Source organism: Symphalangus syndactylus, chromosome 11, assembly GCF_028878055.3.
Source record: "Symphalangus syndactylus isolate Jambi chromosome 11, NHGRI_mSymSyn1-v2.1_pri, whole genome shotgun sequence".
NCBI classification, from domain to species: domain Eukaryota; kingdom Metazoa; phylum Chordata; class Mammalia; order Primates; family Hylobatidae; genus Symphalangus; species Symphalangus syndactylus.
Genome location: NC_072433.2, coordinates 119,954,822 through 119,980,472, shown reverse-complemented (window position 1 = coordinate 119,980,472; position 25,651 = coordinate 119,954,822). Strand labels below are relative to the sequence as shown.

At 44.0% G+C, this 25,651-nt stretch overlaps 2 protein-coding genes across 15 annotated transcripts in view; both read left to right on the top strand.

The window, feature by feature from the left end:
- The window catches only part of ZCCHC10 (zinc finger CCHC-type containing 10), a 32,046-nt gene extending 28,682 nt beyond the window's left edge, over positions 1-3,364 (top strand). For 6 of the 13 annotated variants that reach the window (XM_063612460.1, XM_055299499.2, XM_055299501.2 and 3 more), the window contains 2 exons: positions 180-221; positions 1,500-3,364. In XM_063612460.1, the coding sequence (XP_063468530.1) occupies positions 180-221; positions 1,500-1,767 (310 nt within the window). In that variant the 3' untranslated portion in view covers positions 1,768-3,364. Of the gene's footprint in view, positions 1-151; positions 222-1,499 lie in introns of all 13 variants that reach the window. The other 7 variants (XM_063612462.1, XM_055299507.2, XM_055299508.2 and 4 more) reach the window with 3 other exon arrangements.
- An 18,661-nt stretch (positions 3,365-22,025) lies between these two features.
- The window catches only part of AFF4 (ALF transcription elongation factor 4), an 88,604-nt gene continuing 84,978 nt past the window's right edge, over positions 22,026-25,651 (top strand). The window contains exon 1 of one of the 2 annotated variants that reach the window (XM_063612417.1): positions 22,026-22,869. The gene's annotated coding sequence lies outside the window, so the exon portion shown is untranslated. The remainder of the gene's footprint in view (positions 22,870-25,651) is intronic. The other variant, XM_055299482.2, reaches the window with a different exon arrangement.

Sequence of the window (25,651 nt, the reverse complement as noted above, 5' to 3'; positions counted from 1 at the left end):
ACAGCCTACAATGGCAGACTTTCCACTTGCTTATAATAAGAAATACTGTACTCTATATGTGATAAAAACAAAGAATGTTTCCCCAGAGTAAAATGATTTGGGGGATAGCAGAAGGGCTTGTCTGAGCTGTGTATAATCACTCTATTAACAGGAGCTTTTTCCCCCCTCGTGTTTATCAGCATTGGAGAAACCAATGTAGAAAGAAAGGCCAAGAAAAAAAGGTATGTGTGGTTTTAGCAGTGTTTTATAGATAACATGTAATACTAATTGGAGGGATGGGAAAGGTGATTTTAAAACAATAGCTATGCCAGATGCAGTGGCTCATGCCTATAATCCCAGCACTTTGGGAGGCCAAGGTGGGTGGATCACCTGAGGTCAGGAGTTCGAGACCAGCCTGTCCAACATGGTGAAACCCTCTCTACTAAAAATACAAAAATTAGCTGGGTGTGGTGGCACATGCCTGTAATCCCAGCTACTTGGGAGGCTGAGGCAGGAGAATCGCTTGAACCTGGGAGGCAGAGGTTGCAGTGAGCCAAGATCATGCCATTGCACTCCAGCCTGGGCGACAGAGCGAAACTCTCTCAAAAAAAATAGCTATAAGATTTGGATCTGAAGCCTCTTATTGCAATTTATAATTAAATAATCATCCTATTTTCTGATAAGTTCCTTTTTTTAACCTGTCTGGAAATGCATTGCTTCCATTTCTCCTTTTACTCCAACTTTTTAGAGTCCTTATACCTGGAAACAATAAATAATTGTCTTCTCTTGGCTTAGAATAGGAAGTGTTAATAGGCTGGGAAGAAATTGTTGGCCAGCCATATCTGGTCTGAAGTAGTTAAAGATGATGAAACAGTCACCAGCTAAGCTACATGAGGTTTAAATAGACCCAATTGTTATACTGCAGCTTTATTCTAACATTATTCCCTCTGAAACATAATATAGTAGATATGCTTATCTTGAACTCCATACAAGAGAATTAAGTTGCTGAAGTAACAATGCCTTGTAAAGAGAGGGACTGTGGTTTACAACAGTTAGGCAATCTCCAAAACATCAAACCTAAGGATAACATTCTAGCAAAGCTTCAATATATAAGCATATATATAAACGGAATCATATGAAATTACTTTTGGCCGATCATCGTGGCTCACCCCTGTAATCCTAGCACTTTGGGAGGCTGAGGCGGGCGGATCATGAGGTCAGGAGTTCGAGACCAGCCTGGCCAACATGGTGAACATGATGAAACCCCGTCTCTACTAAAAATACAAAAATCAGCTGGGCATGGGTGTGCGCACCTGTAATCCCGGCAACTCGGGAGGCTGAGGCAAGAGAATTTCTTGAACCTGAGAGGCGGAGGTTACAGTGAGCTGAGATTGTGCCACTGCACTCCACACTGGGCGACAGAGCAAGACTCTGTCGCGAAAAGGAAAAAAAATGAAATTGCTTTCAACATTCTATTACATGTCACCTTCCCATGTATATAACTGTGTATTGTCTAATAGGTCTAAGAGTGTAACCAGTTCCAGTAGCAGTAGCAGTGACAGTTCTGCCAGTGATTCTTCATCAGAGAGTGAAGAAACATCTACCTCTTCCTCCTCAGAGGACAGTGACACTGATGAAAGCTCCTCTAGTTCCTCATCCTCAGCCTCCTCCACAACCTCTTCCTCCTCCTCTGATTCAGACTCAGATTCCAGCTCTTCCAGTAGCAGCAGCACCAGCACAGATAGCAGCTCTGACGATGAACCACCAAAGAAGAAGAAAAAGAAATAAAGTTGCTCCATTCATATTGGACCGATGGACTGAAAACATTAATGTGATTCTTGAAAGGGAATTTAGAATATGTTAAGGCCAAGTAGGTTAACTGGTGAACATTTCTAGAATTCAAAAGTTGCTAAATGTTTTACATTGTAAGAGCATAAAGAGTATTAATAATGGCTTATATAGAGAGAGACTTTTTTATTTGAAGGGTGAATCTTGTTTTTTTTTAATCTTTAAAATATATCTCCAGAACTTAAAGCTGAAATCTGCAAATCTGTTTGTGTGATGAAACAATCTTTTCTCTCTATGAAATAAATGCCATACTTTGTTATATATGTTAGTTGTATGTATCAGACATATTTTCAGGGTGGTGCATCAGGATATCTGGCAGTGGATTTCTAATGCTTTTGGCTGTGTGTTATGTAAGATTTAATATGTTGTTACTGTAAGCTTAGGAGTTTTCCTACTATTAATAAATGTGCTCTATTTTTACATTTATGTTCAGAAAGTTATCTTTTTGTCCTAAGTGGTATGTTCAAGGAGCCTATTAATATATTTATAGTTTTTTAATGCTGTAAGTTTCAAATTGCTGTGTTACATCATTCATCTTCTTCTGGTTCCTTAAGTTTTTCAAGTTATCCTTTTCTGAGGAAAATTATTCTAGAGGAACCTAAAAAGGGACAAAAAATTTGAAACTACTTAGGAGTCTAATCTTGGTGCCTTCTGATAAAAGTCAGTGTATCAGAAAAGAAAGCAGCCATGTAAGAGGCTAACTTAAGTAAAAGTGCTAGAAATATCTTTGTGTATTAACATGCAATAAAAGGTACCATTCAAAGCAGGGGGAAAGGTAGGAAGAAGAGGTAATTTTTACTGAAAATTAGGGCAATGTTGGTTGCCTTTTATTGAAAGCTTTTTTTAAGCTTTCATTAAGATTGCCTTTTGCTATTTTTGAAAATACGATATTATAGTTTGTATGGTAACTGGTCATATATGACAGTCTACTGCATAAATATGAATGACTAGGATTAATCTGGTGTGTTTACATAGGTTATACATAGTTGAAATCTAGCATGAAGGTTAAAAAGGAAACACTGCACAATCTTTCTTAAAAGTAAAATGCTGTTATTGTGATGAGTCTTTGGTTTAATATCACAGTATTCTGTGATGTCTTTTTAACTTTTTGGAAAGAGGTATCATTTGTAGAAAAAATTTGATTTGGGTTAAATATAGGTTTTTAAAACTATAACTTGTCTTTTTTATATTTTTATGAAAAAGCAGTAGAAAATTACTTTTGAAGAAAACAGGCTATTTAAATATTGAAATATATGTATGTTGTGAGTTTAAGGAGCCTGTAATTGTCAGTTTTACAAAACCATCTGTGTTCAGTGGTTGTAAATAAATTCTCAAAACATCATTTCAAAGGCTGCCTACAGAATATTATCACTTGACAGACAGAGTTAATAAATTACCAATCAGGCACATTTTATAATGTTTGTCTCTGTAAAGGTAATATTAGCAGTTAAAGAACACGGATGAGAGAAGAATGTGTTACGTAGGTCGCATCACTTGCAGTTAAATAAAACTCACAATTTGTGCTCACAAGCTTAAACTTCTGTTCTCTTTACTGTTTTATTTAATGCCAGTTCTTTTTTTTTTTTTTTTTTTTTTGAGACGGAGTCTTGCTCTGTCCCCCAGGCTGGAGTGCAGTGGCGCATCTCGGCTCACTGCAAGCTCCGCCTCCCGGGTTCACGCCATTCTCCTGCCTCAGCCTCCCGAGTAGCTGGGACTACAGGCGCCCGCCAACACGCCCGGCTAATTTTTTTGTATTTTTAGTAGAGACGGGGTTTCACCGTGTTAGCCAGGATGGTCTCGATCTCCTGACCTCGTGATCCGCCCGCCTCGGCCTCCCAAAGTGCTGGGAGTACAGGCTTGAGCCACCGCGCCCGACCAATGCCAGTTCTTATTCCATTTGAGGTGTAAAGACATTTGAACAAATTCCAATTTTAAAGTTTTACTATTATGGCTGTTAATAGTATGACTGGAGAAGTACAGAGAGCAGGAACTCAGTTCTTCTAGTCACACATTTCATTCAAAAAGACAGAATCAGGCTGGTCACAGTGGCTAACGCCTGTAATCCCAACATTTTGGGAAGCCAAGACAGGAGAATCACTTGAGTCCAGGAGTATGAGACCAGCCTAGGCAACATAGTAAGACTCTGTCTCTACAAAAAATTAAAAAATTAGTTGGGCATGGTGATGTGCCCCTATAGTCCCAGCTACTCAGGAGGCTGTGGCAGGAGAATAGTTTGAGCCCAGGAGGTTGAGGCTGCAGTGAGCCATGAGTGTGCCACTGCACTGTAGTCTGGGTGACAGAGTGAGAAAACACAAAAAAAGAGAATCAATGGCAAAGTGGAGACTAACTTTTAGAGAGTTTTATTTTTAGTCCTGCCTAAAGGCAGGACTCTGGAAGTTGAGTCCCTGGCAAATGTATTGAGTATGTTACTTAACCACATTCGTATCAAAAGGAGTCGTTAGATCATAGGTTTTCATTCCACACACATTTTGTTTATATTAATAGACTTTATAATATAGCAATTTTGCCCTAGAATGAAAATACAGCATTAGCCATAAGTTAACACTGGAAGTGGAAAAAGTGCAGAGAGGGTGTTTCATATTCTTAGCCATATTTATTCTTTTTAAATCTTGAACTGTAGATTTATAGAAAAGTTGCAAAAATAGTACAATTTCCTTATAAACCTCATCTAGCTTCCCATAGTGTTAGCATCTTACATAACCATGTCACAATTGCCAGAACCAAGAAATTTAACATCTAGTAAAATGCTATTTTTAAAGACATCCTACTATTAAACTGAAAACCTTATTCATATTTTGCTCATATTTCCACTAATACCCTTTTTATATTCCAGAATGCTACCCAGAAAATACATTTCGTTATTTCTACCTTTACTACAGTCTCAATACTTCACTGTTAACCTTGTCTTTCATGCCCTTGTCACTTGTGAAGAATTATCTTGTCTAATACCCCTCAATCTGGGTTTGTTTGGTCGGGCGCGGTGACTCCTGCCTGTTATCCCAGTACTTTGGGAGGTCGAGGTGGCTGGATCATTTGAGGTCAGTAGTTTAAGATCAGCCTGACTGACATGGTAAAACCCCCTCTCTACTAAAAATACAAAAAAATTAGCCAGGTGTGGTGGCGCACGCCTGTAGTCCCAGCTACTCAGGAGGCTGAGGCAGGAGAATCGCTTGAACCTGGGAGGTGGAGGTTGCAGTGAGCCGAGATTGTGCAGTTGCACTCCTTCATGGGTGACAGTGAGACTGTCTTAAAAAAAAAATTTGGATTTGTCTGATGTTTTCTTGTGATTGAACTGAGGTTGTGCTTTTTGGAAGAATATTACAAAAATGGAATGTCCTCAATCATATCATGAGATATGATTCACGTGTTCATGTGTCTTATTTATTACTGGCAGTGTTGACCTTGATCACTTGATTAAGGTGGTTCCAGGCTGAGCGTGCTGGCTAACGGCTGTTATCCAAGCGTTTTGGGAGGCCAGAGCAGGCAGATTGCTTGAGCTCAGGAGTTCAAGGCTGACCAACATGGTGAAACCACATCTTTACAAAAAACACAAAAATTAGCCAGGCACGGCTGGGCACGGTGGCTCACACCTGTAATCCCAGCACTTTGGGAGGCCAAGGCAGGCAGATCATGAGGTCAGGCGTTCGAGACCAGCCTGACCAACATGGTGAAACCCCGTCTCTAGTGAAAATACAAAAATTAGCCAGGCACAGTGGCGCATGCCTACAATCCCAGCTACTCAGGAGGCTGAGGCAGGAGAATCGCTTGAATCTGGGAGGCGGAGGTTGCAGTGAGCCGAGATCATACCACCGCACTCCAGCCTGGGCGACAGAGTGAGACTTCGTCCCCCCCAAAAAAAATTTGCCGGGCGTGGTGTGCGTCTGTAGTCCCAGCTACTGGGGAGGAATAGGTGGGGGGATGGCTTGAGCCCAGGAGTCTCAGGCTACAGTGAGCCGAGATTGTGCCACTGCACACTCCAGACTGAGCAAAAGTACCAAACCTTGCCTCAAAAAAAAACAAAAAAAACAAAAAAAAAAAAAACAGGCATGGTGGCATGGCATACACCTGAAGTCCCAGCTACTCAGAAGGCAGAGGGTGGGACGATTGCTTGAGCCCAGCAGGTCCAGGCTGCAGTGAGCCGAGATCAGGCCACTGAACTCTGGTCTGGGTGACAGAGTGAGACCCTAACTTAAAAAAAAAAGGTTATTATCAGATTTTTCCAGGGTAAGTTACTACCTTTTCCTTTTTCGCTAACAGATACCTTAGGGAAGATATTTTGAGAATATGCAAATTATTTCTCCTCAATCTCACTAGTTTTAGTGGATCAGTGGACCTTGTCTACAACAATTATTACTATACTATCATATTTTCCAAATGATGTTTTTCTTTTTTCCTTTTTTGAGGAGTCTCTCTCTGTCACCCAAGCTGGAGTGTAGTGGCATGATCTCAGCTCACTGCAACCTCTGCCTCCCCAAGTGATTCTCCTGCCTCAGCCTCCCAAGTAGCTGGGATTACAGGCGCCCGCCACCACGCCTAGCTAATTTTTGTATTTTAGCAGAGATGGGGTTTCATCCTGTTGGCCAGGCTGGTCTCGAATTCCTGACCTCAGGTGATCCGCCCACCTCAACCTCCTAAACTTCTGGGATTACAGGTGTGAGCCACTGAGCCTGGCCCCAAATGATGGTTTTCGTGGTTTTTTTTTTTTTTTTTTTTTTGAGCTGGGGTTACAGTCTTGTTGCCCTGGCTGGAGTGCAATGGCACGATCTCGGCTCACTGCAACCTCTGCCTTCTGGGTTCAAGCGATTCTCTTGCCTCAGCCTCCCGAGTAGCTGGGATTACAGGCATGTGCCACCACGTCCAGCTAATTTTTGTCTCTACTAAAAATACAAAAATTAGACAGGCATGGTGGAGCATGTCTGTAATCCCAGCTACTTGAGAGGCTGAGGCAGCTGAATACCCATTTTCTGACACCAGGCTGTGCCTTTGGCAAAAATTAAAAAAAAAAATACTGGAAACCAGACCTTGAATTACGGTGCCTTAATTGAAACAAGTTGACCCAAAACACGATTTCAAATTGTACTTTTGTATGCTTCCCTGTAGGATTTTACACCCTGGGAAAAGTGTGCCATAAAGAGATTTAGAGGTGTGTTTGTGCCAAAGAGGGAGAAAGGCTTTATCAAAGAAGAGAGAAAGGAAAACCAATATGATACCTGGGCTACAGATTCCTTCTCAGTTCAAATTTAGGAGTGGGTACCCATGGAAATTGAAGACCTGGATGTTGCCAATGTTCTTGAAAGTTTTTTGTGTACCCCCAAGGGCATTTGTGTCTGCTATTCAAGCTAATCAGTAATAACCACAAACATTAACAGAACTGTTCTTTGGAAAGTACTATACAAAGACATATAAATAACACTTCAACAGTGGTTTCCTTGGAATTCGCCATCTAGTTGGGGAAACCAGACAAACAAAAAACAAAGAACATGGCCAGGCACAGTGGCTCACGCCTGTAATCCCAGCATTTTGGGAGGTCGAGGTGGGCAGATCACGAGGTCAGGAGATCGAGACCATCCTAGCTAACATGGTGAAACCCCGTCTCTAGTAAAAAAACAAAAAAAATTAGCCAGGCTTGGTGGCACATGCCTGTAGTCCCAGCTATTCGGGAGGCTGAAGCAGGAGAATCGCTTGAACCCGGGAGGCGGAGGTGGCAGTGAGCTGAGATTGTGCCACTGCACTCCAGCCTGGGCAACAAAGCGAGAATCCGTCTCAAAAAAAAAAAAACCAACCAAACAAAAAAAACCACAGGCCTTCCAGCCTGGGCGACAGAGCGAGACTCCGTCACAAAAAAAAAAAAAAAACAACAAAAACCACAGGCCTGGCGCAGTGGCTCACGCCTGTAATCCCAGCACTTTGGGAGGCGGAGGCGGGCGGATCACCTGAGGTCAGGAGTTCGAGACCAGCCTCAACATGGAGAAACCCTGTCTCTACTAAAAATACAAAATCAGCCGGGCATGATGGTGCATTCCTGTAATCCCAGCTACTCGGGAGGTTGACGCAGGAGAATTGCTTGAACCTGGGAGGCGGAGGTTGCGGTGAGCGGAGATCACGCCATTGCACTCCAGCCTAGGCAACAAGAGAGAAACTCTGTCTCAAAAACAAACAAACAAACAAAACAAAAAACAAAGAACAGTCGGCCGGGCGCAGTGGCTCACAAGTGCTGCTGTAATCCCAGCACTTGCGGAGGCTGAGGCGGGCGGCTCACGAGGTCAAGAGATTGAGACTATCCCAGCCAACATGGTAAAACCCTGTCTCTACTAAAAATACAAAAATTAGCTGGGCGTGGTGGCATGCGCTTGTAGTCCCAGCTACTCGGGAGGCTGAGGCAGGAGAATCGCTTGAGCCCAGGAGGTGGAGGTTGCAGTGAGTCGAGATCGTGCCGCTGCACTCCAACCTGGCAACAGAGCAAGACTCTGTCTCAAAAAAAAAAAAAACCCTTGCAGGAAATATTTGAATTTATCAAATTCAAATTGATAAACTGAATTGTGTTATTGAGCCAACAGTGTCAATAGTGAACTTTATTTGCTCTTCTGGACTTAATCATTATGAATTCCAGGATTTTTTTCAGTAATGAAGCTGAATATCCTGACTTGATCTACCATACGGGAGTTTGATGGCTTAGCAGTTGTAACTTATTATTTTATTTAAGCTCAGGGCTGAGAAGGAAATTTTTTTTTTTTTTTGAGATGGAATTTCACTTTTGTTGCCCAAGCTGGAGTGCGATGGCACAATCTCAGCTCACTGCAACCTCTGCCTCCCAGGTTCAAGCGATTCTCCTGCTTCAGCCTCCCGAGTAGCTGGGAGTACAGGCATGCACCACCACGCCCAGCTAATTTTTTGATTTTTAGTAGAGACAGGGTTTCTCCATGTAGGTCAGGCTGGTGTCGAACTCCCAACCTCAGGTGATCTGCCTGCCTCGGCCTCCCAAAGTACTGGGATTATAGGCGTGAGCTACTATGCCTGGCTGAGAAGGAAATTTTTTAAACTTGTGGTAAAATACACATAACATTAAATTTACCATCCTAACAAATTTTAAGTGTACAGTTCAATGGTATTAAGTATATTCACAATGTTGTGAAACCATGGCCACCATTACCACCATCCATCTCTAGAACTTTTCATATTGCAAAACTGAAGCTCTATACCCATTAAATAATAATTCCTCATTACCTCCCTGCTCCCAACCCCTAGGAACTGCCGTTCTACTTTATGTCTTTGTGAATTCGACAGCTCTTGGTACCTTATGCAAGTGGAATCATATAGTATTTGTCTTTTTTGATGGTCTTATTTCATCTTGCATAATATCCTCAAGGTAAATCCAAGTTTTAGCACTTGTCCCTCCTTTTTTTTTTTTTTTTTGAGGCACAGTCTCACTCTGTTGCCCAGGCTGGAGTGCAGTGACATAATCTCGGCTCACTGCAAACTCTGTCTCCCAGGTTCAAGGGATTCTTCTGCCTCAGCCACCCAAATAGCTGAGATTATAGGTATGCGCCAACACACCTGGCTAATTTTTGTATTTTTAGTAGAGATGGGGTTTCACCATGTTGGCCAGGGTGGTCTCGAACTCCTAACCTCAAGTAATCTGCCTGCCTTAGCCTCCCAAAGTGCTGGGATTACAGGCATGAGCCACTGTGCCCAGCTGTTCTTCCTTTTTGAGTTTGAATAATATTTCATTGTATATATATATATACCACATTTTGCTTATCCATTCTTTCATTGTTGAACAGTCAGTTGCTTTTACCTTTGGCTATGATGAATAATTCTGTGAGATGGAAATTCTTATGAATGAGAATTGCCCTCAACCAGTTTTACTGAATCCTAAGTGGTTTTAGAGATTAGCTTTTGCTGAAGATGTGATAACGTTTCTTAATACGTTCAACCTAAAATTATCAGTTAAAATGGTATTGATATGTGAAACTCTTACTGTGATAAAGTTATTTTGGGCAATACATAACGTTGTTTGAATCACAAGAAATGTCAGGCTGATTTACACACTTCCTATGGTGTCAATTTTTTTTTTTTTTTTTTTGAGACAGAGTCTCACTCTGTTGCCCAGGCTGGATTGCAGTGGCGTGATCTCGGCTCACTGCACCCTCCACCTTCCAAGTTCAAGCGATTCTCCTACCTCAGCCTCCAGAGTAGCTGGGACTACAGGTGGGCGCCACCACACCTGGCTAATTTTTGTATTTTTAGAAGAGACAGGATTTCACCATGTTGGCCATGCTGGTCTGGAACTCCTGACCTCAGGTGATTTGCCCGCATTGGCCTACCAAAGTATTGGGATTACAGGTGTGAGCCACCGTGCCTGGCCTAGTGTCAAAGTTAAAACAAGACCTGAGATGTCCATTATCGCACAAGTTTGCAGCATACATCTTTTCTGTGATTTGAACTACAGTGCCTGCAGCATGTTTTGGCTCTCACATATAAAGTAAATTTCCGCACATTTCTTTTTTTTTTTTTTTTGAGACGGAGTCTCACTCTGTCACCAGGCTCGAGTGCAGTGGCATGATCTCGGCTCACTGCAACCTCCACCTCCCTGGTTAAAGCGATTCTCCTGCCTCAGCCTCCTGAGCAGCTGGGACTACAGGTGTACGCCACCACGCCCAGCTAATTGTTGTATTTTTAGTAGAGATGGGGTTTCACCATGTTGGCCAGACTGGTCTCGATCTCTTGGCCTCATGATCTGCCCGCCTCAGCCTCCCAAAGTGCTGGGATTACAGGTGTGAGCCACCACTCCCGGCTGGAAATTTCCATATTTCAAAATCAGTTTAAATGTACAATTGAGGATCTCTCATCTAATCTTCAATTGGAGGTGATTACTTTTCAATGTAATGATATGCTCAAAAGCATATATTAAGAGAAGAGTCTAATACAATTTACTTATTTATTTTTTTGAGACAGTTTCATTCTGTCACGCAGGCAGTGGCACGATCTCAGCTTACTGCAACTTCCACTTCCTTGGTTCAAACGATTCTCCTGCCTCAGCCTCCTGAGTAGCTGGGATTACAGGTGCGCACTACCACGCCTGGCTAATTTTTGTACTTTTAATAGAGATGGGGTTTCACCATGTTGGCCAGGCTGGTGTTGAACTCCTGACCTCAAGTGATCTCCCCGCCTTGGCCTCCCAAAGTCCTGGGATTTCAGGCATGAGGCACTGGGCCCAGCCTCTAATAAAATTTTATAAATTTCTCTCCAGCAATGATTATTCTAAAATAATATCACATGACAGTGGATTGAGATCCTATTTAAGAGTACCTATCTGTGTGAAAAGATATTTTCTTTTTCTTTTTTTCTTTTTTTTTTTTTTTTTTTGAGACAGAGACTCATTCTGCAGCCCAGGATGGAGTGCAATGGTGTGATTGATCTCTACTCACTGCAACCTCCGCCTCCCAGCCTCAAGCTATTCTCCTACCTCAGCCTCCCAAGTATTTGGGATCACAGGCACGCAAAACCATGCCCAGCTAAGTTTTGTATTTTTAGTAGAGATGGGGTTTCACCATGTTGGCCAGGCTGTTCTCAAACTTCTGACCTCAAGTGATCCTCCTGCCTTGGCCTCCAAAAGTGCTGAGTTTACAGGCGTGAGTCACTGCATCTAGCCAAAATTGCTTTATTCTTATTAACAGGCTTGAAAACTTAACTACTATATTTTAAATTTTATCAATAAGCTAGGCGTGGTGGCTCACCCCTGTAATCCCAGCTCTTAAGGAGGCAGAGATAGGAGGACAGCTTGAGCCCAGGAGTTTGAAACCTGCCTGGGCAATATGGTGAGACTGTGTTTTCCACACACACACACACACACACACACACAAAAACTGTAAATGTTATCAATAAAATATTTATGGAAACTTTCATATTATTATATAAGTACCTAGATGAAATCCTTGATTTAGCCGGGTATGGTGGCTCACGCCTGGAATCCCAGCACTTTGAGAGGCCAAAGTGGGTAGGTCTCTTGAGGTCGGGAGTTCAAGACCAGCCTGGCCAATTTGGTTAAACCAAATTGTATACTAAAAATACAAAAATTAGCTGGGTGTGGTGGTGGGTGCCTGTAATCCCAGCTACTCGGGTGGCTGAGGCAGGAAAATTCCTTGAACCTGGGAGATGGAGGCTGCAGTGACCTGAGATTGCACCACTGCACTCCAGCCTGGACGATAGAGTGAGATCCCATCTCAAAAAAAAAAATTTGATTTTGCCACTTGACCTGCAAAGCCTAAAATATTTTACTATCTGTTTCTTACATAGAAAGTTTGCTAGGCTGGGCACGATGGCTCACGCCGGTAATCCCAGCACTTTGGGAGGCCGAGGCAGGTGGATCACTTGAGGTCAGGAGTTGGAGACCATCCTGGCCAACATGGTGAAACCCCGTGTCTACTAAAAATACAAAAAAATTTAGCTGGGCATGGTGGCATGTGCCTGCAATCCCACCTACTCGGGAGGCCAAGGCAGGAGAATAGCTTGAACCCGGGATGCAGAAGTTGCAGCAAGCTGAGATTGCACCACTGAACTCCAGCCTGGGCGACAGAGCGAGACTCCCTCTCAAAAAAAAAAAAAGAAAAAGAATTCAGGGGAGTCCATCAATAGGGTAGAGTAAAAGCAAGTTTACTACAGAAGTAAAGAAACAAAAGAATGATACTCCATAGACAGAACAGTGACATAGGCCGCTTGACTAAGTATACTTGTAGTTATTTCTTGATCATATGCTAAATAAGGAGTGGATTATTCCTGAGTTTTCCAGGAAAGGGACAGGGATTTCCCAGAACTAAGTGTTCCTCCCCACTTTAGACCATATAGGGTAACTTCAGGACATTGCTATGGCATTTGTAAACTATCATTGTGCTGGTGGGAGTGTCTTTTAGCATGCTAATGATTTATGATTAAGAAATAATGAGCAATGAGGACGATCAGAGGTCACTTTCATCACTATCTTGGTTTTGGTGGGTTTTAGCCAGCTTCTTTACTGCAACCTGTTTTATCAGCAAGGTCTTTGTGACCTGTATCTTGTGCCGACCTCCTATCTCATTCTGTGACTAAGAATGCCTAACCTCCTGGGAATGCAGACCAGTAGGTCTCAGCCTTGTTTCACCCAGCCGGTAGTCAAGATGGAGTCTCTCTGTTGGAACACCTCTAACAATTTCAGCAACTTTTCAAAATGGTGTATTAGTCTGTTTGTTTGTTTTTTCAGAGTCTCACTCTATTGCGCAGGCTGGAGTGCAATGGCCGGGTCTTGGCTGACTGCAACCTCTGCTTCCCAGGTTCAAGTGATTCTCCTGCCTCAGCCTCCTGAGTAGCTGGAATGACAGGCATTAGTCCGTTCTTGCATTGCCATAAAGAAATACCTGAGGCTGTGTAATTTATAAAGATAAGAGGTTTAATTGGCTCACAGTTATGCAGGCTGTACAAGAAGTATGATGCTAGCATCTTCTCAGCTAATGGGGAGGCCTCAGGAAACTTACAATCATGGCGGAATGTGAAGAGGGACCACACACATCACGAGGCCAGAGTAGGAGAAAGAGAGGATAATGGAGGAGGTGCCATACACTTTTTATATTTTTTTGAGACAGAGTCTCATTCTGTTGCCAAGGCTGGAATGCAGTGGCGTGATCTTGGCTCACTGCAACCTCCGCCTCGAGTTGAAGCAATTTTCCTGCCTCAGCCTCCCAAGTAGCTGAGACTACATGTGCACACCACCGCACCTGGCTAATTTTTGTATTTTTGTAGAGATGGGGTTTTTCCATGTTGACCAGGCTGATCTCAAATTCCTGACCTCAAGTGATCTGCCCACCTTGGCCTCCCAAAGTGCTAGGGTTACAGGCATGAGCCACCATGCCCAGCTGTGCCACATACTTATAGTCAACCAGATCTTATGAGAACTCACTATCATGAGACCAGAACTAAGAGGATGGTGCTAAATTATTCATGAGAAACACCTCCATGATCCAATCACCTCACATCAGGCCCCACCTCCAACATTGGGAATTACAATTTTACTTGAGATTTGGGCAGGAACACAGATCCAAACCATATAAATGTTTAAAAGAACATCTAACTGCTCAGCTTTTCAATAGATGACTTCAAGTGACTTTATGCTGTGTGGTAGGCAGAATAATTCTTCCCCAAAGATGTTCATGTACTAATCTTCAGAACCTGTGAACCTGTGAATATACTAATATGCTTTTTTTTTTTTTTTTTTTTGAGACAGGATCTCTCCCTGTCACCCAGTGGCAGGATCATGGATCATTGTAGCCTCCACCTCCAAGGCTCAATTTATCCTTCTACCTCAGCCTCCCAAGTACCTGGGATTGCAGGCGTGCACCACCACATCTGGCTAATTTTTCAATTTTTTAAGAGATGGGGTCTCACTGTGTTGCTTAGGCTGGTCTTGAACTCCTGGGCTCAAGTGATCCTCTTGCCTAAGTCTCCCAATGTGCTGGGATTACATGCATGAGCCAACCCACCCAACCTAATATGCTATTTTATTATTTATTTTATTTTATTTTATTTTGAGATAGAGTTTCACTCTTATCACCCAGGCTGGAGTGCAATGGTGTGATCTCAGCTCACTGCAACCTCTGCCTCCCAGGTTCAAGCGATTCTCCTGCCTCAGCCTCCTGAGTAGTTGGGATTACAGGCACCCGACACCATGCCACCATGCCCTGCTAATTTTTGTATTTTTAGTAGAGATGGAGTTTCGCCACATTGGCCAGCCTTGTCTCAAATTCCTGACCTCGTGATCCACCTGCCTTGGCCTCCCAAAGTGCTGGGATTACAGGCATGAGCCACCACGCCTGGCCCTAACGTGCTATTTTATATGGCATAGGGGAATTGAGGTGGCAGATGAAATTAAGGTTATTTAGTTGACCTTAAAACAAGTAGATGAGATTCTGAATGATCTGAGTTGGCCCAAAATAATAAGTCTCCTTTACTTTCATATAATACATATATATATATATATTTTTTTTTTTTTTTTGAGATGGAGTCTCACTCTGTCGCCCAGGCTGGAATGCAGTGATGTGATCTTGGCTCACTGCAAGTTCTGCCTCCCAGGTTCACGCCATTCTCCTGCCTCACCCTCCCGAGTAGCTGGGACTACAGGCGCCCACCACCACGCCTGGCTAATTTTTTGTATTTTTTTTTTTTTTTTTTTTTTTTGAGACAGAGTCTTGCTCAGTCACCCAGGCTGGAGTGCAGTGGCTCCATCTCCGCTCACTGCAAGCTCCGCCTCCTGGGTTCACGCCATTCTCCTGCCTCAGCCTCCCGAGTAGTTGGGACTACAGGCATGTGCTACCACGCCTGGCTAATTTTTTGCATTTTTAGTAGAGACGGGGTTTCACTGTGTTAGCCAGGATGGTCTCGATCTGCTGACCTCATGATCTACCCGCCTCGGCCTTCCAGTGCTGAGATTACAGGTGTGAGCCACCACGCCCGGCCAAATATATATTTTTATATATATAAAATAAATAATGGAGATGGAATAGAAAGTCAAAGTGGCGTGATTTTAAAAGAACACAACCAGCCATTGCTGGCTTTGAAGATAGAGGAAAGGGTCACAAGCCAATGAATGAGGGCAGCCTCTAGAAGCTGGAAAAGGGAAGGACTCTCCCTTAGAACCTGTAGAAAGCAAGTCTTGCCAATACATTGTCTTAATCAAGTGAGACTCGTGTCAGACTTCTATTGACACAATTGTAAGATAACACATTTGTGGTGTTTGAAGCCCCTAAATTTGTGGTAATTCATTACCACAGCAGTAGAAAACTAATACACTATCCCAGACTCTTTAAAACCCTTTCTTGGCCGGGTGCGGTGGTTCACGCCTATAATCCCAGCACTTTGGGAGGCTGAGGCAGGTGGATTACCCAAGGTCAGGAGTTCGAGACCAGTCTGGCCAACATGGCGAAACCTCGTCTCTACTAAAAATACAAAAATTAGCTGGGCGTGGTGGTGGGCACCTGTAATCCCAGCTACTCAGGATGCTGAGGCCAGAGAATCACTTGAACCTGGGAGGCGGAGGTTGCAGTGAGCCAAGAGATCTCGCCCTGTACTCCAGCCTGGGTGACAAGAGCAGAACTCTGTCTCGAAAAAAAACTCTTCCTTGGCCGGGCGCGGTGGCTCAAGCCTGTAATCCTAGCACTTTGGGAGGCCGAGGTGGGCGGATCACGAGGTCAGGAGTTCGAGACCATCCTGGCCAACATAGTGAAACCCTGTCTCTACTAAAAATACAAAAAAATTAGCAGGGCGTGGTGGCGGGCGCCTGTAGTCCCAGCTATTCGGGAGGCTGAGGCAGGAGAATGGCGTGAACCCGGGAGGCGGAGCTTGCAGTGAGCCGAGATGGTGCCACTGCACTCCAGCCTGGGGGACAGAGCCAGACTGACTCAAAAAAAAAAAAAAAAAAAGAAAAAAAACTCTTCCTTACTATGTTCACAAATCCCAATGTATCATGATTCTTATCCAGTTGTAATCAAGCCCCTTGAATTGAAAAACTCTCTTAAATCAGATCCCCAAACCTTATAAATATTCCAACTTTGCTTTCCCCCTTAAAGATGTTAGTGAGACTGTGTTAAGGTAGTGATCTTTTTTACTGAAGTGAACAATCACTCAGTTTTGCTTTTTTTTCTCTTGAGACAGAGTCTCATTCTGTCGCCCAGGCTGGAGTGCAATGGTGCAGTCTCGGCTCGCTGCAACTTCCACCTCCCAGGTTCAAGCAATTCTCTTGCCTCAGCCTCCCAAGTAGCTGGGATTACAGGCGTCTGCCACCATGCCTGGCTAATTTTTTTGTATTGTTAGTAGACACAGGGTTTTGCCAATGGGTTGTCTTGGTGGTATTTTTGGGGAGCTAGTTTCTGACAATTGTCTTATCCGTGTGCTTAGCTATGTAGTAGATGTTTAATAAATATTTGATAAATAATGAATAAATTATCTGAGTTTCTAAAATAATATGGAATAATGTTTATGTAGCTGTAGTTGTGACTTGGTAGTTCCTATAGCTAGGTGTGATTTTCAGAAAATATTGGTGGAGATCATTTAAAGCCCAAATGAAACCTTGTACATGGATATTTATAGTAGCTTTATTCATAATTTTTATTTTGTTTTATTTTATTTTTGGACTTCTACAATGACTTCTAATTGCTTTTTGTTAATGGAAACAACCCAAATGTTCTTCAACTGATTAATGGCTAAACAAGCTATGTTATATCCACACAATGGAATACTATTCAGTGATTTAAAAAAAAGAAATGAAGTACTGATACATGAAAACAACAATGGATAAATTTCACAAGCATTATACCAAGTGAAAGAAGCCAGACTTGAAAGGCTATATACTGCATGATTCCATTTGTTTGATATTCTGGAAAAGATAATGGTATAAGGACAAAAAGTAGATCTATGTTTTCCAGGAATTGGGGTTGAAATGAAGGGTTCATTACCAAGGGGCAAGAGGGAATATTTTGTGGTGATTGAAATGTTCTATGTCTTGACTGTGGTGGTAGTTAATCAACTGTATGCATTTGTAGAACTCATAAAACTGTACATTATATACTTTTTTTTTTTTCTGAGACGGATTGTCACTCTGTTGCCCAGGCTGGAGTGCAGTGGCAAGATCTCGGCTCACTGCAACCTCCACTTACCAGGTTCAAGTGATTCTCCTGCCTCAACCTCCCGAGTAGCTGGGATCACAGGTGTGTGCCACCATGCCTGGCTAATTTTTGTATTTTTAGTAGAGAATGGGTTTCACCATGTTGGCCAGGCTGGTCTCAAACTCCTGACCTCAAGTGATCTGCCCACCTCTGCCTCCCAAAGTGCTGGGATTACAGGGATGAGCCACCACGACCAGCCAAGGATGAATTTTATGATGTGTAAATTATACCTCCAAAAACCTAACTTAAAAACAGTACTCAGTTACTAAGTATTGCTACTCTAACAATATACATTAAATCTTTATTTTTTTTGAGACCGAGTCTTGCTCTGTTGCCCAGGCTGGACTGTAAATGGCACGATCTTGGCTCACTGCAACGTCTGCCTCCCGGGTTCAAGCAGTTCTCCTGTCTCAGCCTCCCAAGTAGCTGGGATTATAGGTGCGCGCCACCATGCCCAGCTAATTTTTCTATTTTAGTAGACAAAGAATTTTGCAATGTTGGCCAGGCTGGTCTTGAACTCCTGACCTCAGATGATCCACCCGCTGTGGCCTCCCAAAGTGCTGGGATTACAGGCATAAGCCACCGCGCCTGGCCTTTGTTTCTCTTTTAGTTTTATGGTACATTATTTTCTGCAATTTCTCCATTCTGCACAGTAGTCTTACACTGTTCTAGAACATGAAGTTAGAGATAGAACATTCACTTTGTTAAAACAGATGTAACTTCTTAAACAAAATGATACAATATTAAAATATTAAAAATTTAGAAATAATTTTAGGAACTTTTTATTTGTTGAAACAGAGGAAACTTTTTTTTGAGATGGAGTTTCGCTCTTGCTGCCCATGGTGGAGTGCAACAGCAAGGTTTCGGCTCACTACAACCTCGGCCTCCTGGGTTTAAGTGATTCTCCTGCCTCAACCTCCTGAGTAGCTGGGATTATAGGCACTGGCCACCACGCCCAGCTAATTTTAGTATTTTTAGTAGAGACTGGGTTTCTCCATGTTGGTCAGGCTGGTCTGGAATCACTCCCGACCTCAGGTGATCTGCCTGCCTTGGCCTCCCAAAGTGCTGGGATTACAAGTGTGAGCCACCACACCTGGCCAGAAACTTCTTATTTGCAGAATAATGCCAAATAAAAGGCTACACTGGCCATTCCTCCCCTTTTTGGTTTTTAAATAAGGTTTCGTTTTGTATTGAAAAAGTATCACTATCCTTTTATACTTTATCTAATAAAAGCATATTATTATTTGCATTAGCCAAATAACCTTTACTTCAGAATAAGCAAGGAAACTTAAAGTTTGTTACATATTTTCAATTTGCACCTTAATACTCATCTTTAATCAAAATTATTATGGTGTGGCCGGGAGCAGTGGCTCATGCCTGTAATCCCAGCACTTTGGGAGGATGAGGAGGGCGGATCACGAGGTCAGGAGATTGAGACCATCCTGGCTAACACAGTGAAACCTCATCTGTACTAAAAATACAAAAAATTAGCCAGGCCTGGTGGCGGGCGCCTGTAGTCCCAGCTACTGGGGAGGCTGAGGCAGGACAATGGCGTGAACCCGGGAGGCGGAGCTTGCAGTGAGCCCAGATGGCGCTACTGCACTCCAGCCTGGGCGACAGAGTAAGACTCTGTCTCAAAAAAAAAAAAATTATTACGGTGTAAAGTGACAAATACTCTTTTCTTTTGCCACTCTCCATCCCCTCAACCCTCCAACCTATACAGCCTTGTAAATCTTCTTAAGCAGAATTTGAAAGCAAGTAAATGAAATAAGCACAATTTCTGTGTAGGATAATTTAGTAGTATCTATCAAAATTAAAAATCCTTTTGATCTAAAGATTCCAGGCTAAGGATTTATCATATAGGTATAATTTGCTCATTATATGGGGTTGTTTTTCGTTTTTAATTATTTTAACTTTTTTGAGACAGGGTGTTGCTCTGTCACTGAGACTGGAGTGCAGTGGTGCTATTAGGGCTCACTGCAGCCTTCACCTCCTGGGTACGAACGATTCTCCCACCTCAGCCTCTCTAGTAGTTAGGACCACAAGCCTGTGCCACCACAAACAGCTAATTTTTTATTTTTTATAGAGATGGGGTCTCACTATGTTGCCTGTCTTGTATGAGGTTATTCATTGCAGCTTAGCATGTAATAGTAATGGCTTGGCAACAAGCTGAATATCCACCTGTAGAGGAATGGTTAAATAAATTAGGATATTTGCATAAGTGGAATATTATTCTGCCTCTAGGAAGAAAAAGGTAGTTCATTATATACTGATATGGCAGGATGTCCAAGACATTTTTTCTTTTTTCTTTTTTTGAGACAGGGTCTCACTCTCATCCAGGCTGGATGGCACGTTCCCGGCTCACTGCAGCATCGACCTCCCAGGCTCAGGTGATCCTCCCACCTCAGTCTCCAGAGTAGCTGGGACTATACGCATGCACCACCACACTCAGCTAATTTTTGTATTTTTCGTAGGGTTGGGGTTTTGCCATGTTGCCGGCATTGGTCTCAAACTCCTGGTCTCAAACGATCAGCCCCCCTCGGCCTCCTAAAGTGTTGGGATCATAGGCCTGAGCCACTGTGCCCAGCCTATCCAAGGTATTTGAAGTGAGAAAAAAAGGACTGAACAGCGTATATAGTGTGTTACCTTTTGTGTAAAAAGAAGTATTCCTATATTTTAATGTATTACTTACAAATATGTAGGGAAGGATACATTATCAAATGCTAAGTGACTGCCTTCCAGGACTGGAACAGCTAACAGGCAGAGATGGGAGAATCAATTATTTTTTACTCCGTCATGCTTTGAGTTTTGTATTAAGACATTTCCTAATTTATATAGCTCTATAGAGAAATTGCATATAAAGAGTGAAGCTTAAAAGAAATAGTAGGTAGTCAGGAATTCTTTTTTTTTTTTTTTTGAGACGGAGTCCCGCTATGTCGCCCAGGCTGGAGTGCCGTGGTGCAATCTCTAGATCTTGGCTCATTGCAACCTCCGCCTCCTGGGTTCAAGCAATTCTCCTGCCTCAGCCTCCTGAGTAGATGGGATTGCAGGCGCGACCACCATACCTGGCTAATTTTTGTATTTTTAGTAGAGACGGGGTTTCACCATGTTGTTCCGGCCGCTCTTGAACTCCTGATCTTGTGATCCACACGCCTCGGCCTCCAAATGTGCTGGAATTACAGGCGTAACCCACCGCGCCCGGACGGTAGTCAGGAATTTTAGAAATGAAAAAGGGCTGGGCGCTGTTTGGTGGCTCACGCCTGTGATCCCAGCACTTTCGGAGGCTGAGGCAGGCAATCCCTTCAGCCCGGGAGTTTCAGACCAGACTGGGCAACATAGTGAGACCCTGGCTCTACCAAAAGCAAAACAAAACAAACAACAAAAAACCCACCCCAAAAAACAAAACGAAAAGTTTTATACTTCTGTTGCTACCTTTGAGGCTCATAAAAGCATTTTTCATATTTCTTATACTACTTGATTACAAAGTTCCTCAAAACCTTTGAATCTCATTAAAAACAATCTCTAAATTGACCGCTTCAAAATCAGAAAGTAAACAGCAAAAAGAAAACAACAAAAAACTTCATAAGGCTTCTTCACTGAAAGTAAACAGGTTAGAGACTGGCTCTGCCGCCAGGCTGGAGTGCAGTGGCACAATATCGGCTCACTGCAACCTCCGCTTCCGGGGTTCAAGTGATTCTCCTGCCTCAGCCTCCCAAGTAGCTGGGACTACAGGCGCGCGCCACAACGCCCAGCTAATTTTTGTATTTTTACTAGAGACGGGGTTTCACCATGTTGGCCGGATGGTCTCTATCTCTTGACCTCCTGATCCGCCCACCTCGGCCTCCCAAAGTGCTGGGATTAGAGGCGTGAGCCACCACGCCCGTCCAATATCTCGTTTTTGAAATGATGAACAAGAGGTTCATCCCTGGACAGTTACCCTATTAGGTTCTATGAGACCCTTTGAAAACCCTGTCAAGTCTATATCATTTTACTCTCTGAGTTAAATTATGGCTTGCCCTGACTGAAAGGATGTTTAGAGGTGAAAAAAGTGTTCAGAATGATATGCTGAAGAAAAACATTAGTGGGCCGGGTGCGGTGGCTCACGCCTGTAATCCCAACACTTTGGGAGGCCGAGGCGGGTGGATTGGTTGAGGTCAGGAGTTCGAGACCAGCCTGGCCAACATGGTGAAACCGTACTTCTATTAAAAATACAAGAATTAGCCGTTGGTGGTGGCGCCCGCCTTTAATCCCAGCTGCTCCGGGGGCTGAGGTACGAGAATCGCTTGAACTCGGGAGGCGGAGGTTGCAGTTAGCCGAGATCGCGCCATTGTACTCCAGCCTGAGCGACAACAGCGAGATCTATCTTAATAAATAAATAAAAAGGAAAACATTAGTGGCAGAAGACGTTTAAATGACGAAGAAACAGGGACGGTTTGGCTTCTTAGGGTAAGTTTACTGGAAATACCGAACAGCCTCCTGCGTCCTTTGCCTTTTTGCTAGACCTGTTGAGGACTCGAGGCTTCGACACCTGGAAGTAAGTCTAGGGAGCTCCGGGTTGGGCCGGATCCCCACCAGGGGCGAGGGGCGGAAGGCCTGGGTCTGTCACCTGAGCCCCAGAACCGGCATATCCGGTTCGGCCCGGCCCCGCCCGTCGGAACCTCACTAGCGGGCTACGCGCAGGAGGGCGTGCGCTCCCGGATGTGCAGGCCCTGTCCGGCCCTGGCAGCCCTGCCCGACGCGGCCGCAGTGCCCAGAGGATCAGGCCTAGATCGCTCGGGCGGGTCCTTTGCCTGGCCCAGGTCATCGGACCCCACAGCCAGGCACGTCACCACCCCGGGCGTCGCCTCCCTGCCCAGCCGGCCCACAGACCCCCGCCCCCTACTCCCCCAGCGGGGAGGGGCGCAGAGGCATCACGTGACGCCCCGCACCCGCCCGGTCCTGGTCACATGGTGGCACGGCCGCTGCGTCAGTCACAGCCCAGGCTGCGGGAGTCCAGCTGCCGTCGCCGCCGCCAGCGGACGGGGCGGGGATCGTGGTGCCAGGTCCTCGTCAACCCGCCCCCGCCGCCTCAGTCAGCTGTCCCAGCCCCGGCCCGACCGTCATGGAGCGGTGCGGGGCCTACGCCTGTTCCGTGTGAGGCGCGTCGCTGCCGCCGCCGCCGCCTTCGTTTGTCGAGGCCTCCGGAACCCCAGCCGCCTCCCGGAGCCCCTCGCCCTTGGCAGCCTGTCACCGCCCCCTGGGCGGGCTCGAATGCGCGTCCGGTGAAGGTGCAGGCCCGGCGCCGCCACTGCCGCAGCCAGGAGATGGTTCGGGCCTAGCGGAGCCGGGACTGGAGGTAAGAAGGGCTGACAGACTGACCAAGGGCCTGGCCGGGCCGCGGGGGTTGTGTCCGGGGGCGGGTGGGGTGGCGGGGGGGGCGCAAGTTCTGCGGGGAGCCTCGGGGAGACCCTCCGGACTGCGGCTGCTCGATCAGGCGTCACCCCTCCCCTCATCTGCGCGTCCCACCCCACCACCTTCCCGCAAAAATAAAATAAAAAAAGCTAACCCAATCCTAACAAAAATTCCCAGAAATCCATCCGTTTAGTGTTTCTCCTTTCCTCTTTCTTTCCTCAGACATTCCATCGGCTGATTTGTTACTTTTTCATATCCTCTTCAATTTCCATTTATGTCTAATTAAAGAGAAAATAGGCCTAGATTCTGGCTAACATTACCCAGCTAGTTCTCGCTTTCCTTCTCGCGATCCTGCGCACCTCTCCCACACCCCCACCCCCGCAAAAAAAAAAAAAAAAAAAAAAAGGAAAAATTTCCGCCTTCGTCTTGCGAAGGGGGTTGACTAAAAATGGGAACGTGGGGGTATAATACTCGAATACTCCCCCCCACAACTTCTGAATCGGTCTGTTACCTAGTTATCCCAGTAGCCTGTGCGTGGATATTGATGTTTAGGCCTTTCCTCCAGCTGCCTGTGCTTGGGGTTAATCTCGTAATTGACGTCAGTGCTTTGTTCCTTTTACTTTGCTGTTCCTTCCACTCTTTCAGGATGGATCATGGAGTACAGGAGTTTTGGGAGTAACCTAATTGCCTTTTCGTTTACAAACAGTATTATTTTCAGGAAGTGGAAGTACAAATCTGAAATGTTTGTATATGGAGTTCAGGGCGAAGAGTTCAATTTAGAGTTCTCGTAGTTTTGTCAGTTGTAATTCAGAATTGTGCGGTTTCTTCCCTGCTGGCCACATGGAAATTTTAAACTAAGGCCAGTCACTTTTCCATTGACCAGTGTTTTTCTTGATGGAATCTAAGCTATAGGTGTCTGTGAATAGACTGTAAATGTAACATAAAATGTATGCTGTTTTTAGGGCTCAGATATGAAAAGCGCAAAGCTTCGTTTCTATATTGATTCTGCACTTCATAAAGTGCTTTTTAAAACTTAACTGGCCTTTAACTTATGAAAATTGAAATATTTATGAGAACTTTCTTAATTTGGGATTTGATAGAGAGCCTTTGTGGTCTGTGAGTCTGCCTAGAATCATCTTTGGTCATACGTGCATAAAGAAGTGTTGGCAAGTGGCCACTTGGTTTTCAACAAAGCTGGCTTCTTTAAATTTCTCAGGTTCGTTTTCTTTATTATCACTGCATCTTTCAGCTCCTAAACATAAGAAAAATTCCCAATAAGTTATTTTAAGTTATCTTTCAGAGTTAACTTACTAAAAACCTGTAAGCAGTCAAATTTTTCTTTTTTTATTACCAGCAGTTTCATTCAATTTGTGGTGGTTTGCAGGCTGGTACTTTGATTTTTGTTAGCTCTCTAGGAATAGTAGGCAAATTTTACTTTAAATAAAATTTTGCTTCAAGTGGGGACAAGATAGGGTGTCTGAAAAAGGAGCCTAGCTGTGTAAATTGGAACATGATCTACAATTTGGGAGTGTAACGTGAAGCTGTGTAATGAAGAATTCTTAAAGATTGAATATTTTTGTTCTGAGTCACTTTCTACTTGTCAGATTCTCACATTCAGGTTGATACATTTTCTCTACTGTGTACTCTTCAGTTATTGTACCCTTTTTGTAGCAATATATTCTGCAGCTGGGCCTGGTGGTTCACGTCTGTAATCCTAGCACTTTAGCACTTTGAGAGGCTGAGGTGGGCGGATCACCTGAGGTCAGGAGTTCTAGACCAGCCTGGCCAACATAGTGAAACCCCCGTCTCTACTAAAAATACAAAAATTAGCCAGGTGTGGTGGTGCACACCTGTAGTTCTAGCTACTTGAGAGGCTGAGGCATGAGAATCAAATTAGCCAGGCATGGTGGTACACGTCTGTAGTCCCAGCTACTCCAGAGGCTGAGGCCCGAGAATTGCTTGAGAATCGCTTGAACTGGGAGGCAGAGGTTGCAGTAAGCCGAAAGCACACCACTGGAGTGCAGTGGCTCCATCTCTGTTCACTGCAACTTCCGCCTCCCGGGTTCAAGCGATTCTGCTGCCTCAGCCTCCTGAGTAGTGGGGATTACAAGTACGCGCCACCATTGCCGGCTAATTTTTTTTTTTTTGTATTTTCAGTAGAGACGGGGTTTCGGCAGGTTGGTCAGACTGGTCTCGAACTCCTGACCTTGTGATCCACATACCTCGGCCTTCCAAAGTGCTGGGATTACAGACGTGAGCCACTGCGCCCGGCCAACCTAGGCGATGTCTCAAAACAAACAAGCAGAAGCCCACTATATATTTTTAATTGTAATTTTCTTCTTTTCCCTGTCTCTTGCAGATATTGAGGGGTGCATAATAATTTTCTTATAGATCTGTTACAGGGTCTTTGAAGAAGTACTATATTTATTCCTGTTTTTATCTTCCCCAGTATTTTACACAATTACTAGATTGAATTTGAATGTGATAATATTTTGAACTTGAAAGTGTTGCTATATGAACTTATCTAAGATTTCACAAAAAGGTAATGTAAAGAAAGCTGTATGAGCAAAGGATCAGTATTTGAAAGGGAAAAACCTGTCAGTTTCAGAAGATGAGACAGAAGATGCAGCTTTCTAAAAGTTATGTATTTTGCCTTTTTTGAGAAGGTAAGGTAAATGCCATAGTTTTATGTGTACCTGAGAGGAACAAATAAAACAGGTATTTCT